The sequence below is a fragment of the Ambystoma mexicanum genome, chromosome 4p, assembly GCF_040938575.1.
Source record: "Ambystoma mexicanum isolate Mex_15411 chromosome 4p, UKY_AmexF1_1, whole genome shotgun sequence".
Lineage (NCBI taxonomy): Eukaryota > Metazoa > Chordata > Amphibia > Caudata > Ambystomatidae > Ambystoma > Ambystoma mexicanum.
The window spans coordinates 1,059,954,926-1,059,968,048 of record NC_090927.1 but is presented as its reverse complement, the minus strand read 5'-3'; the positions used below and the strand labels follow the sequence as shown (position 1 = coordinate 1,059,968,048).

General features: G+C 44.3%; 1 protein-coding gene across 2 annotated transcripts in view; it reads left to right on the top strand.

Annotated features, from left to right (window-relative positions):
• LOC138453622 (G-protein coupled receptor family C group 6 member A-like) overlaps positions 1-12,270 on the top strand; it is a 31,021-nt gene extending 18,751 nt beyond the window's left edge. For both annotated transcript variants that reach the window (XM_069606632.1, XM_069606633.1), the window contains exons 5-6: positions 6,566-6,683; positions 9,075-12,270. In XM_069606632.1, coding sequence (XP_069462733.1) covers positions 6,566-6,683; positions 9,075-10,126 — 1,170 coding nt within the window. In that variant the 3' untranslated portion in view covers positions 10,127-12,270. The remainder of the gene's footprint in view (positions 1-6,565; positions 6,684-9,074) is intronic.
• Positions 12,271-13,123: the final 853 nt, after the last annotated feature.

Below are 13,123 nucleotides of genomic sequence, written 5' to 3'. Positions count from 1 at the left end.
TCAGCTGTCCTTTCATGTCTCTTATCTGAATATCAAAGACATGTTTGTGTTTGATGAATGTGGGCCCAGAACCCCCCCCCTTTTTTCTATAAATAGGATCAGGGCAGCTACATAATGGCCCTCTGAACCTACTAAATCTGGGTTCAGAACTAACCTCTCATTCCTTATACAAGCGTTTAGTTTGCGTAAGGTTAAAGTTATCCATCTAAACCTATTCCTCCCTCCTGCAACCTCCAAGTTGTAATCATAATGATTCCCTTGTGGGAGAGAAAGCAGCACATCCCAGTCTAGCAATAGTAGTCTGTGGTCACTATTCTCTTGAGGTATTAATTGGAACTCTTTAACCGTCATAAACATTTTTCTTGCAGCAAACATATGTCAATAATAGAGGCCTGATCAGCCCTACTACAGGTCGGCCGAGGAGGAACATCACCCATAAAAGTTCCATCCAGCATAATTAAATCACGACTTCTCACTAGAGCTAACCATCACTTGCACTCTTAGTAATTAAGCTAAAGCCTGTGTTTATACATAGGATATGTAAATCTTCCACAATTATTGTTGAGATTGTGCTGGAGTCTTGGAGAATTATGTCCAACATCTCCCCTATGCCTTCTAAAAAGAGGTAATCTGTGATTGCTGCGTGTTTCCATTATAGATTCAGAAGGGTATAATGCCCCCTGGGACACACTAATTTAGTACGTTGCGTAAAAGAATTTTGCAAGGCCCAAAGCTGCAAGGTCAACCCAGTATTTTATTCACAGTTAACAATCCTGCTGAGGGCCTCCCCTTTTGCACCTTAACCTTACCAGAAGCAATGCGTAACCATCCCAAACCGGGGGTTGCAAGAGCCATGTCTCCTGGACATGTCCATACCTCCCAATGCATAACCTTCTTTAGAAAGCAAGTGCTTAAAACCCTTGGTATTCCATGCAGCTATTTTCGAAATTAGGATTGTTTTTGGTCCAGGAATTAATTTAGCAAGTTTCGATCCTTCCATGCTAATGCAGCCAGGACCAATTCAAATGTTTTTGATTGTGTGGTGCTGATATCAACTCAATATGTCGGGAACTTTTAGTTTGCCACTGAGTGCAAGCGATCCTCAAAGGGGCTAGAGAGCACCTCTTTGCCTTATGATGTAAGGGCAAGGGGTCCTCCCTCTTGCTGTTTGAAAGTTGGGTATTATCCTCCTCCCTCAATGTGAATTCCAGATGGAAAACATGCTTTCCTGCACCCAGTAGGGCATTTGTGTCCAACTGGGATGGCACTAGCAACCTCACCTTGCCCAGGTCGTAGCCACTAAGGAATTAGACCTGGACAATTTCAAAGGATGGAATGGCCTTCAAGCTTGGGGTATCGAATAGCAGCTTCAAAATATTAGTCCTGTTCAGGATAAATTACTCTTCAAATGTTCCTCTACATTCTAGGACCAGACTATGATTTTTATTATACTTCATTGGGTGAGAATGATGTGACCATGCCTGCCTAGGGGAGTATTGTGATTCCTGTCTTATATTCCTTTAACCCCTATCATTCTTCCCCTCGTTTTGATCAAAATCATCACATGTTCTCCGATGGTCCTCTTTCTTTACATTCTTTCCCCCTAGCTCTACTGTCTTCTCGTTGAATCTGATTTATTGCCTTATGCTGTTTTAATAAGCGATTCCTTCTCTGCTCTAATGTGAGGAATACGTCCAGAGAGGAGGGATTGTTATGATGGGCAGTTTTATCCAGATGTTATAGGACCCTGGTATACTGATTCTTCCTGGGGGTTACCTTAATGTTCGTTAAACCTGCCTCACTAAATGAACCATCCCTATCTGTATGTACAGTAAGATTAAGAAGATCTACCTCTTGCAAATATTCATCAATATCTTCCGGCTTCTGTGGCCGGGAGAAAACTGATTTGGGGGGAGGAGTATGATCCACTATCATAACCAATTTTTAAGTTTTTTTGTAATGGGATTTCATTTTGTTCGCTACTACATAGTTTGGTGAATTTCATGCAGAGGTGTAGTTAATGTGCGCAGGAATATTCGTGAGCCGAATAAAGTTGATCTTGATAGAGATCTCTGATTTCTGGTCTTTTTACAAACTTGTGCTGATTTCGCAGCCCCCTTTCGCTTTGCAAACATTTTAAAAGTTGGTTCATTCGGTTCTGCTATCACCTGATTGGTTTCATTGGATGGATCTTGCAAAAGAATACTCTCACTGCCCCGCGCCAAATTATCTTCTTGGCAAGAATTGAGGAGTCATCCAAGTTACCGCCTACTACAATAGAGATTGAAGCTCTAAATCCATGACCACCAAGGATGGACCTATGATCGAGGTTACCGGTTTTGCATTTTCCCTTATCTCAAGTGAACCTGTCTCCATTTGAAATGTATGCTGCTCTATTAAAGTCACTTTCATTATCAAAGTAGACAGTAAGATCACTTGCTCTGCAGCTTTCATGTCCCGCGTTTCATACAATTTGGCTAAAGCCATTAAGGCAGTATTAATTTAGTGTGACCTCCATCATAGGTGCCGGGCCAAACTCAAGACCAGGGACCTTCGAGGTGTAGGGATAAAAAAATAAAGCGATTAACTGGATGACGAATTCAGGCATTCTGGAAATAATATGGGAGATTGTGATATATTTAGCGGAAGAGGAGAAAGTGATACTGGTGGTTGGGTTTCTTGCAATAGCACACAGTCCTCCAATAAGGTGTTTGGGCCTTCCTGCAGTTGGATAATACCCAAATTTGGTGGTGAGTTATTCTTGGTCAATAAAACATTCTCAGGCCTAGGAACTGGGCTTAAATATTGGTGGGTCTCTGCAAAGTGGTGAGATGCCAGTGTATGTTTACCCAAACTGGGAATATTAAGCTGTGAAGCGTCCCCCACATACACCTGAGCTGTCATTATCTATGGAGTCTGGTTACCCCCTGAGTGGGACCTAGATTCTATAGTGGGACACTCCCTCCTTCCCTGCAGCTCTCTGGCCTGCCTCCCTTGGCCCCCTCCCTGCTCCTACCTGCAAGGCAAAAAACCTTGGGGTCATCTTCGACTCCACATTCTCCTTCTCTCCTCATATTTCCGACGTCGCCAAGAGGTCACACTACCAGCTGCACCTCCTCAGAGGTATTCTTCCCTTCCTCTCCTTCCCCCAGAAGCTCACTGTCTCCCGAGCCCTGGTTCTCTCGAAGCTGGACTACTGTAACAGCCTCTATCTTAATCTGCCTGCCTCCACTCTCCGCCCTCTGCAACTCATCCAGAACAGAACTGCGAGACTTGTCCTTGGCCTCAAGCCCAGGGACCGTATCTCTCCAGGACTGAAATCTCTACACTGGCTCCCAGTGGCTGCGAGGATAAAGTTCAAAACCCTCTGCATTGTCCACAAGGCCTTCTGGGGCCTGGGTCCTAAATACCTTCAACTCTCTCTTCCCAAATATCTTCCTTCCCGAGCCCTTCGCTCATCCGCCTCCAACTCCCTCAGGGTTAGCCGCTTCTCGAAGCAACGAGCTGGGGGTAGATCTCTCTCCGCGGCAGGGGCCTCCCTCTGGAACAGCCTTCCTGCCTCCCTGAAACTTGAGGAGAACCATCTCCGGTTCCGGAAGCACCTCAAAACCTTCCTCTTTGCTTCTGCTTTCTCTCTCCCTCTCCCCTGCTGAACAGCTAATTAATTCTTCACTGAAACTGCACTGATCCTGCAACTGGACCACTCTAAACGGCCTCGGTCCTGAGCCCAGCCACTCTCCACTTGCACTGATGCCCTGGAACCCCTCTGCACTGCGGGACTGTCTCTGTACCCCTACAGCCCCCCCCCTTCCCCAGCACTTGTTCTGCACTTATCTTGCACTTGCCACCAGCTGGCCCTATTTATTTATTACTTTACGCCACTTACCTTGTACTGCACTTCCCCCCCTCCCCTTCCCCTTGCACTTTTCCCCCTCCCTCACCCCTGCACTTGCGCGATCTGAATGACACCTGGCCTAGTAGGATCGTTGTCTGTCTCCCCTTGTTCCTCCCCTCCCTGCCTCGTCGCGCCTTGAAACACCTGTGTATAGGCGCGTTACAAATACCATATCATATCATATCATTCCCACAAGTCTGAAGATGGGAGGTGGGCTGTACAGGTAGTTCCTCCCTACTTTCCCATTCCCCCCAGCCCTTGCTCTATCTGGGGAGTTCCACAGCAATGACGGAGTCAGGTATGTCGTTAAAATCTATCAGCAATTCTTGCATCTGTGGAGGAGCTTCAGGTGGTTGATACCCCTGACCTACTGATACAAGAAGTCTACTAATTTCCGCTTCCCGCCCTTGTTTTGTTTTAGCCCAGTAGCCTCTAATATCTGTATTTAAAGATTTTGTGCGCTGGTGTATCGTAACCTGGTTTTCTCCAGGGTGGAGCCTGATTTCCTTGGGGATAGAACACATTTCAGTTGAATTGTGTTCAATCTGTTGCGCAAGAACCTTTTTAGGCATGGTGGTCTTGAGTGTATATGCATAGTACATTTCAGCTTATTAAAAAACAAAAGAAAAAAAAAGACAAATCACAATACAAGGTTAAATTGTAATGCACAGGTGCCAACAACTAATAAGTCGAAATCAGGTGTGCTCAAAGGTTCGTATACAAATCCAAGATATGCTTCAGTGACAAACCAAATTTGAGTAGCCTTGCTCCAGCCACAGCCACCCAGCCGCCCAACAGCCTAAAAGCACTCAGTGCTAGAGTTCAAGGTTTTCAAAGTCCAAGAAGGAATGTCTCAGTTCATCCCCATCCTCTGTACCTCACTTCAAACAGTTAACAGGCAGCAGCCTAACAGCACTCAGTGATGCACTCTGTGGTGCGCCACAAGGCAGTTTTGAAAAGTTTGGGAGGAAAAGGGGCATGGCCAATGAGTGTTTTGAGAAAGTTTGTTGAAGTAGTCCAAAAATAAATAATAAAGCTCACGTCACTGAAAGGTTTCCAGCAGGCAGCATTTAACAAGAAGCAGTCTAACAGCACTCAGTGATGCACTCCGTCTTTTTATAGTATTTGAAGACTACCTGGAGTCTTTTTTAGCATTCCATAGTATTCGTTTTGTGAATACAAGTGTGCAAAGACTACTTAACATGCTAGCTACTCATTGAGTACTAACAAAATACTAAACTACTACTAGTGTTATATTAATTTAGGGTTGTATTCACCGAGCGTTTTTCAGTGGGGCTTTGCATTATAAAACGCTTCTGTGAATTAGGCCCTTAATCTTCACTTAGTATTGCTGATCTCTGCCAGGTTCTGCACTGGGCACCTGGCTACTCTGAATTCAGGCCCAGCTCCCTGCCAACCCAGCTGCATACCCGCACTGCCTCCTGGCAACCCTTTGCACTCAGTTCTGTATCTGCAACTCCACAGGCCCCTACCCGCACTTATTTGACATCTGCTGTCTGCGCTTAATTCTTGCACTTGCCTCCTGCGAGCCGCACTACCTCTTCCTGTTTTATCCCGTGTTCAGCACTTCCCACTCCTCCCCTGCCCCTTGCACTTTCCACTTTCCCTCCCCCGGCACTTGCGCGTTCTCAATGTCACTGGGCCTAGTAAGATTGTTGTTTTTGTCCTCACTTGTACCCCTCCCTTGCCTCGTCGTGCCCCGAAACACTTGTGTATGGGTGCGATATAAATAAAACATCATATCATGTCACATATCATATCATATTGAATAGTAAATTACCACTACTGAGCACCACAGAGAAGACTAAAAAAAGATGAAAATGAGATGTTCCACTTTGGTATGGGCTCACACGCATTCAAAAAACACATACAATATGTCTCTGGAAAATTATATTGAGATGCAAAATCTGAATTAAGGGGTGTGACAGTGCGCAATGTGCACCCCGATTCACAGAGTGAAGCACTCAGATATGCACTCTGAGTCACAGACTTCCCCTCCTCCTAGTCTGAGGTGGTGTATACCAGGACGGCCCTAGCAAAAGCGTGGGCCTAACAGGGGTCTTATCAGACCCATGACCACCCAAGAGTGCCCCAAATGGGCTTCCTATGCCCCAAAAGAAAATCACTCATATACTTCCAGAGGGAACAACAGATGTCGATGCAATCACAACAGAGTGGCATTATCAGCTTCAAACAGGATACACATTTTAAGTTGGTTTATTCATGATGTAATCAATTGTCAATGTAAATTAAAACCTGGAATATCTGAGATACTAAATAAGTAAATAAAAAGAGATGTGCCTCAGGATAATCCATGTTTAGTTAAAGTCAGTGCGCTGTAGGAACATTCAGCAGTCATTAAATGCAGGGATCTGCAACCTGTGGCTCCCAGATGTTTTGGACCACAATTCCCATGATCCCTCTCACCTGACAATGCTTGTATGGCTAAAGGGAGTTTAAGTCCAAAATATCTGGGGAGCCAAAAGTTGCAGACCCATGAAAAATGATCTCTGAAAGTGCTGCACACAGAGATGGTGAACGTGCACCTTCATGTGCATAGCAAACATTAGACTGTGCAAATTGTGTAATGTGCAACACTGGTGAAAAGTTTTTTTCACATTGCTTTGTTTATACTGTTTAATCATGCAGATTCCATTTTCAAATTGCTCCAAACCATGCCCTCCTGGACAATACAAAGAGCATTCACTTACCAGCTGTTGCTATGCATGTGTCCCTTGCGCAGAGGGCTACTACTCCAAAGGCTACGGTGAGTACAGTGTCAGTGTGGGTGTTGCAAAAGCCACATGTATTGCCCCTGCAGATAGTCCACATCAAGGGAGTGAAACATGTAGTTCCCACCCAGATACTTCCTCTGCAAATGCACACATCTTCAGAGGACAGATATCAACTGGTCCAAGACGACCAAAAGAGTACATTTCCCTTTTAAAAGCCCCAGAATGTATGTATTATTCACAATTATTGTATGTTTTGTCGCAGGGATTTACTTAGCACATTTTTTGTATTAGGTGATTTATAAGTGATATAGTGTTGGAAAAATGTCTCTTTATGTAGATTCATGAAAATACAACTGTCTTTTGCTAAGAGTTTTCTTTGTGAAAGCATGGCCAATAAAATTCTATGTTTAGTTTTAGAAATATAAGCATGTATTTGAGTGAATAGTGTGACAATAACATTGCTATTTATACAATAAGACATAGCCACCAGACAGTAGGGGTGTAGAGGTATTCGTTTTACGTCTGTATTGTGGTGGATCGGAAGAAGGAGGCCTGCACTTAATGGACATTTTGAATTATATTTATGTAAATAATAAGGATAAGGCTTAGCTTTACCTATTGCTAGAGGGTTACCCCTGTCTATGTAAATAACTAAAGGTGCTCGTCAGTTGTCAGGAAGTCTCGAAGGAATATATCCACCATACAAAGCTAGTTCTAACTGCCCCCACCACTATTTTATCTAACTTAAATTAAACTAGGAGAATGTCTCCCCTCTCGTAGTTTGTCTGACGAAAATATCTCTTCTTTATTTCAAAGTTCTCCTTAATGTGAAATCATTAAATAATCTCTTTCGACCATCTGGATTAGTTCTTATAACCCTTTTAAAATGTTCTTGTGTTTTATCTCCCCTTTTCTGGTAGCTTTTCAGCAGTCCTTTATATAATTTTTTCCTATACTTGACCGAGGCTGGTATGTCTTCCTTTTTCTTGTAACCCAGGCTTCCTCAAACGGAATATACTTTTTTGTGTCTTGAGTATCCCCCTCTCATCGGGTTGTTCTACTTGATTAACCTTTTCCTAATCTACCTCACTTGCATTCAGTTCACATTCAGATTCATGGAATGCTCTACTTTTTTCCACAGTGTAGCTCTCTCTCTTTGGGGTCCTTTCCCCTGTTTCCAGGGTAATTGGGCCCACATTTGAAGGCCTTCTCTTTCAGGCTTATTCGTTCCCCTCTTTATTGCTGTAGCACAGTTCCACTTAAATGAATGTGGGTTTAGTAAGCATGGTTACACGTTTCTTCCACTTGAGAACGATGTCCTGGCAGCCTCCAAGTACTCCTGTTCTCCCTGTTACCTCTTGGTCTGTAGGGGAACGCTCTCGGGTTTGGCACTCGCTGGGTTTGGTTCCTTCCGTTTGGCTTCTCGTCTGTCTTGATGCTACCAGTGAGCCATCCTTTGTCTTCGTCCGCGTTGTGCCCGGGTATGGTTTTGGGTAGCAAGGCATCTCTTTCACTTTATAGCGGGATCGTTTTGGTGTTGTTTGATGGCCGCACAACCCGCAGCAAAGCTGACATGGTCATGCCACCGCAGGTATTAGTATTCCCCTCTTGTCTGTTTTTCTCAGCCAGTTTACGCCGGGCCTCCAGTATTTCCCTCTGGCATTCAACTCCACCTCCTTCAGGCGTCACATTGTCAGAGGGTTTACCCTGCTTACGCGTCTCTCTCTCTCTCTCTCTCTCTCTCTCTCTCTTTCTCGCTCTCTCTCTCTCTCTCTCTCTCTCTCTCTCTCTCTCTGTGCTTTGCCTCTCCTCAGTGTGCTCTCCCAGTCTCAGTTATTTGTCCGCCTTTTCTTAAAGAGACAGATCCTTTACCTTGTTCATCAATGCACATTGCGTCTCTGTGTGCTATAATGTTTTTCAGATCTGAAAGTCCCACATAAGCCACTAGCCTGGAGGGTCTAGGGAGTTCTTCACAGGAACGGAAGTCCTTGTCCTCAAAGGGGGAGGCTCCCCCTTGGGGAAAAGGGAAAAACACCCTTGATTCATCACAGTACACACAATACCCCTAGTCTTTTTTCCGGGCACCTTTCAAGATTTGGAGGTGATAACTAACACATGTTTACAGAAGTATAGCTATAACCCTGCCACCACCTCAACTACAAAACCCATTGTGGAAAAAGGGACTGTGCCTTCACCATTTTCCGCAAAGGGTTATGGTGTCATAAATGTGATAAATGAAAACATACTTTGGAAAGTAACATGAGCAGAAGCATAGCTCACAAATTCAGGTGGGCAATGGGGAGAAGAGATTCATGCAGGGAAATCATATTAATGCCAGTTGATTCTGCTACACATTGTGCTTGACATATGTCACAAGAAATGTGGGATTGTTAAGGTTTTTTAAAATATTCTTTTATTTGCAGATTTGAACAAATGCTCAAAATGCTTGGATGTTGAGTGGTCCAATAATGGAAGCTCAAGCTGCAACAACAAAACAACAGACTTCCTCCACTGGGGAAACCCGTTTTCCATTGTGCTGCTCTGTTTTTGTGTATTCGGCTTTGTCACTGTGTTGGTGATAGAGGCCATTTTTCTGAAGTATTGGAGTACACCAGCGGTTAAAGCGGCAGGAGGCACGTGGTCTTGTGTGATGGCTGTCTCGCTGTTGGCAAGTTTTGTAAGCCCTGCCTTCTTTATCGGCGAACCCACTGACACCACTTGCCAAATAAGACAAACCATGTATGGCATCAGTTTCACCCTCTGCGTCTCATGTGTTCTGCTGAAGTCTCTCAGAATTGTCCTTGCATTCAAACTTGGTAAAATCTACCAACCCAAGCGGAAAGTCACTCACCTGCCAGCAGTGGTGATTATTACGGCAACAGCCATTCAGATTCTCATTTGTACCATGTGGCTCATATTTAACCCCCCAGAGCGTAACACAATTTACTCAGACCCCCAAACAATTTTACTGCAGTGCGCGGAAGGCTCCTATGTGGCCTTTGGCATCATGCTGGGGTACATCGGTGTCCTTGCGTTGCTCTGCTTTGTCGTAGCTTTCAAGGGTAGGCGCCTGCCAGGCAAGTATAAAGAAGCCCGGTTCATCACATTTAGTATGCTCATATACATGTTTGTCTGGATCGCCTTCATCCCAATTTATATTTCCACGGCTGGAGTGTACCTGCCCGCCGTTCAGGTGGTCGCCATATTGGCTTCCAACTATGGGATTATAACCTGCCACCTCTTACCACCCTGCTATGTTATAGTTTTCAAGAAAACTGTCAACAACCGAGCCAGCTACCTGCACAGCATCCGCATTTTCCACAGAGCAAAGCAGTCCATCTTTCCCCGCACCACTTGGGCCGCGGAGCCGGAAAATCATTCTCTTCCACCCAGACCATGTCAGACCATCAGACAGCCTAAAACTGTGTGCGTAAGTGTGATTCCTATAACAAGAAGGAGACGCAAAAGCTGCTAGAGTGTTCTGCATTAAGCGCTATTTAATAAACCTTGCACATATGCACAGTTCCTTCCCTTACCCTGTAGAAGGTGTAAGCATGTGAATAAGATGGCCCAGGACATTGGGGGAGAGAATTGCATTCGTCCTAGAAGTCATGGATACTCAGTAACACTGTCAGATCATGGGCTCTCCCCGTGACCAACTGGGGAACTACTTTCCTCTCTTGGGAGATAGCATCTGAACATTTGTTTGGAAATGGGTTCTTACATGGCGGCCATTTCCTCCCCTCCTCTTTAGATGAGAACTGCCTTTAGCTAGCCCTCTGTTTTTAATCAATGGCAATTTGGAATCTGTGATGTTTAGTTTCACTTTGTCTATGTGGAATATGGGCCTGTGAGTCCTGTCACCTGGAAAAGTATTGGTTAAAAAGCAGGATTGGCTGTAGAGGACTCACATTATGTAGAGCAGATGGTAACCAAAGCTAGTTCAAGGGTACATTGAACTGATATGTAGCTGCTGTTTGATATCAACACAATATATTGTCTCACTATAATTGTTGTGAGTCTCCCACATATTTCTATTCATTCCTACCTCTCAAGTGTGACACTGTAGGGTACGCTGGTGCTTAGAAGATTAGACAGAGAGAGAGACTGCCATGCGCCAAACTTTGAGCCTGAACTCCTACTAGTCTTTAGGCACATTAGTGTGTGCATTGTGCTTGACAGCATGCACATCACGTGCAATCTTTCAAGATGGTAGCTTCTTGCTTTTGAACAAAGAGCAGAAATGGGAAATCTAGCAGTGCGAATTATTTCCAGTGGCACATTGTGCATAATATTTAACCCTGGTATTGTCAAATGAAATGTATGTGTGGTGCTAGATACTTGCCAACATTATGGGAGATTTAGAGGGAATTCCAGAGAGGTCTAAGCTGACACTCCATTGACGTTAAAAATAAATGCAACTGCTAAGAAAAAGCATCACAAATGAACACAATTATTAAATAAAATATTTAAACTCAAAGGTAGGGTAAAGATCAGAATCTTAGCATATATTCTGGACCCCTTATGTAACCAACATCAGCACCTGGGGTGGGGGAGCAGCCAATCAGGTTCCTTGGATCACAGGCTGTAACTGCTAATCTCCATGGAACCCGGAGTCTGTTTCTCCTTCCCGCAGCGCCATCTTTCCTCCACCCTTCCTTATCTAATTTTTTTAAGGTCCCTCCACCCGGCGCCCCACTTACCTGTTTTCTTTGGTGGTGATTGTCCCCTCTGCTGCCGCAGCCGTGCTTCTGCTCCCGATCCGTGGCCGCGATGGAAATGGAAAAGGGGCTCAGTTTGGAGCCCTGTCTTCCAGATCCATGGTGGCCAACTTGGGACAGTCATTTTATTCTTTGAACGGGGTGCATGTGGCGTCCCGTTCAATTAATAAAAATGCCTTTTCTCAACTCCCCCCAGTTACTGCTTTAGTAACCTGGGGTGCTAATAGCCTTAAAACCCTATCCGGCTGGCCGGATCGGGTGTTATTGGCCCAGGGACCCTCTTTAAAGGCCCTCGCTCCGCTCTGGTCATCAACTCGGGCCCGGGCTGATAACACTCGATCCGCCCTTTATTCATTCTTGGGCTAACAAACCTTCCCCAACTTATTGCCTATTGCTGATTTATCTCAAGCAGTAATTATGGGGCAGGTTATTAACCTACTATAATGACATCTACCAAGGTCATCAATTCTTAATTATCTAAAGGCATGAAATGTGCCCCAGAAACCAGCCGTTTTGTCAGGAACCAAAAAAACAAAGCAGAGAAATGCTGCGTTGTAATTTGCATGTTTGTTACCAAACAAAGAGTTTTGAGCTGAGTGCTTTTTACTTTTTCCCTCAGTACCTGCTAAAATGTTCGACCTCCAATGTTTGTGTGTGGGCCTTTTGAAGTTGAATTCAAAATGGAATATTTTATGTTTTCCTGTTATATATGACAATGTGTCAGGATGTATTTGATTGTATATCGATATATATATATATATTTATTTTTTTACATACACCCACTGATTTTTGGTGTTTAAACTGTTTTGCAGTTACTCTAAGCTAAGTGTACTTTGCGTTGCCATTGAATCCTATATGTTATGTTAGCGGTATTTTGTCAATAAAAAGTGGAACAGTACATGTCTGCTTACGAATGATTTTTTCTGTTGAACAAAGCAACTAACAATTTTCATTCTTAAGCAATTACTTTGCTTTCTCATGCAAGGTTCTCCAACTGTGTTTTTCCTTGGTTTGTCTTTGTCTTCGAAATTTCGAAATTTTAGATATTAAAAACTAGCCAGTCAACACCAGCCTTTGCATTCCCCTAAAGTAGAGCAGAGTAAAGGTCACTGTTACATTCTGCACTGTGTTTCTAGAGGGAGATATCTTCATTCCTTAAGGTTGTTGCCATAACATGTATTATCCTATGCTTTAAATGTATCCATTATACAAAGTCACTCATTCTGCGAAGGAACAATCCTATATGTGTGCACCACAATAATAACATGTCCTTATCAGCAAAGTAATGCACACATAAAGTCACCTGTATACTACTCACCAAAACCTCAACTGATCCCCTTAAGTAAATACGAGGCATTCCAGATCTGTATTACATAGATTAATCATTGGGCCTCATTATGAGTGTGGCCGAAAGGCAACAACGGCGCCGGTAGTGATACCGGCGCCGTTGTTACCTCTCCGCCACATTACGAGTTCTGCTTGCCGGTGCCAGACTGCATGGTCTGACCAGGCGTGCAGACCGGCACCCGCGAGCAGAACTCATGATTGCACCAGCACCATTATAAACGGAGCCGGTGCAACCATGCTCCCGACCCCCATTCTGCCCTATGGGGCAGAATGGGGATCGGGAGGCCGGCCATAACGGAACCTGCAAATGGGTGGAAAAAACTACCGCCAGAGTTATAGTGAGGGCCATTGACTTTGTAGTAATGCATTGTTTTGGATCCCCATTTGACATATCACCCCAATAA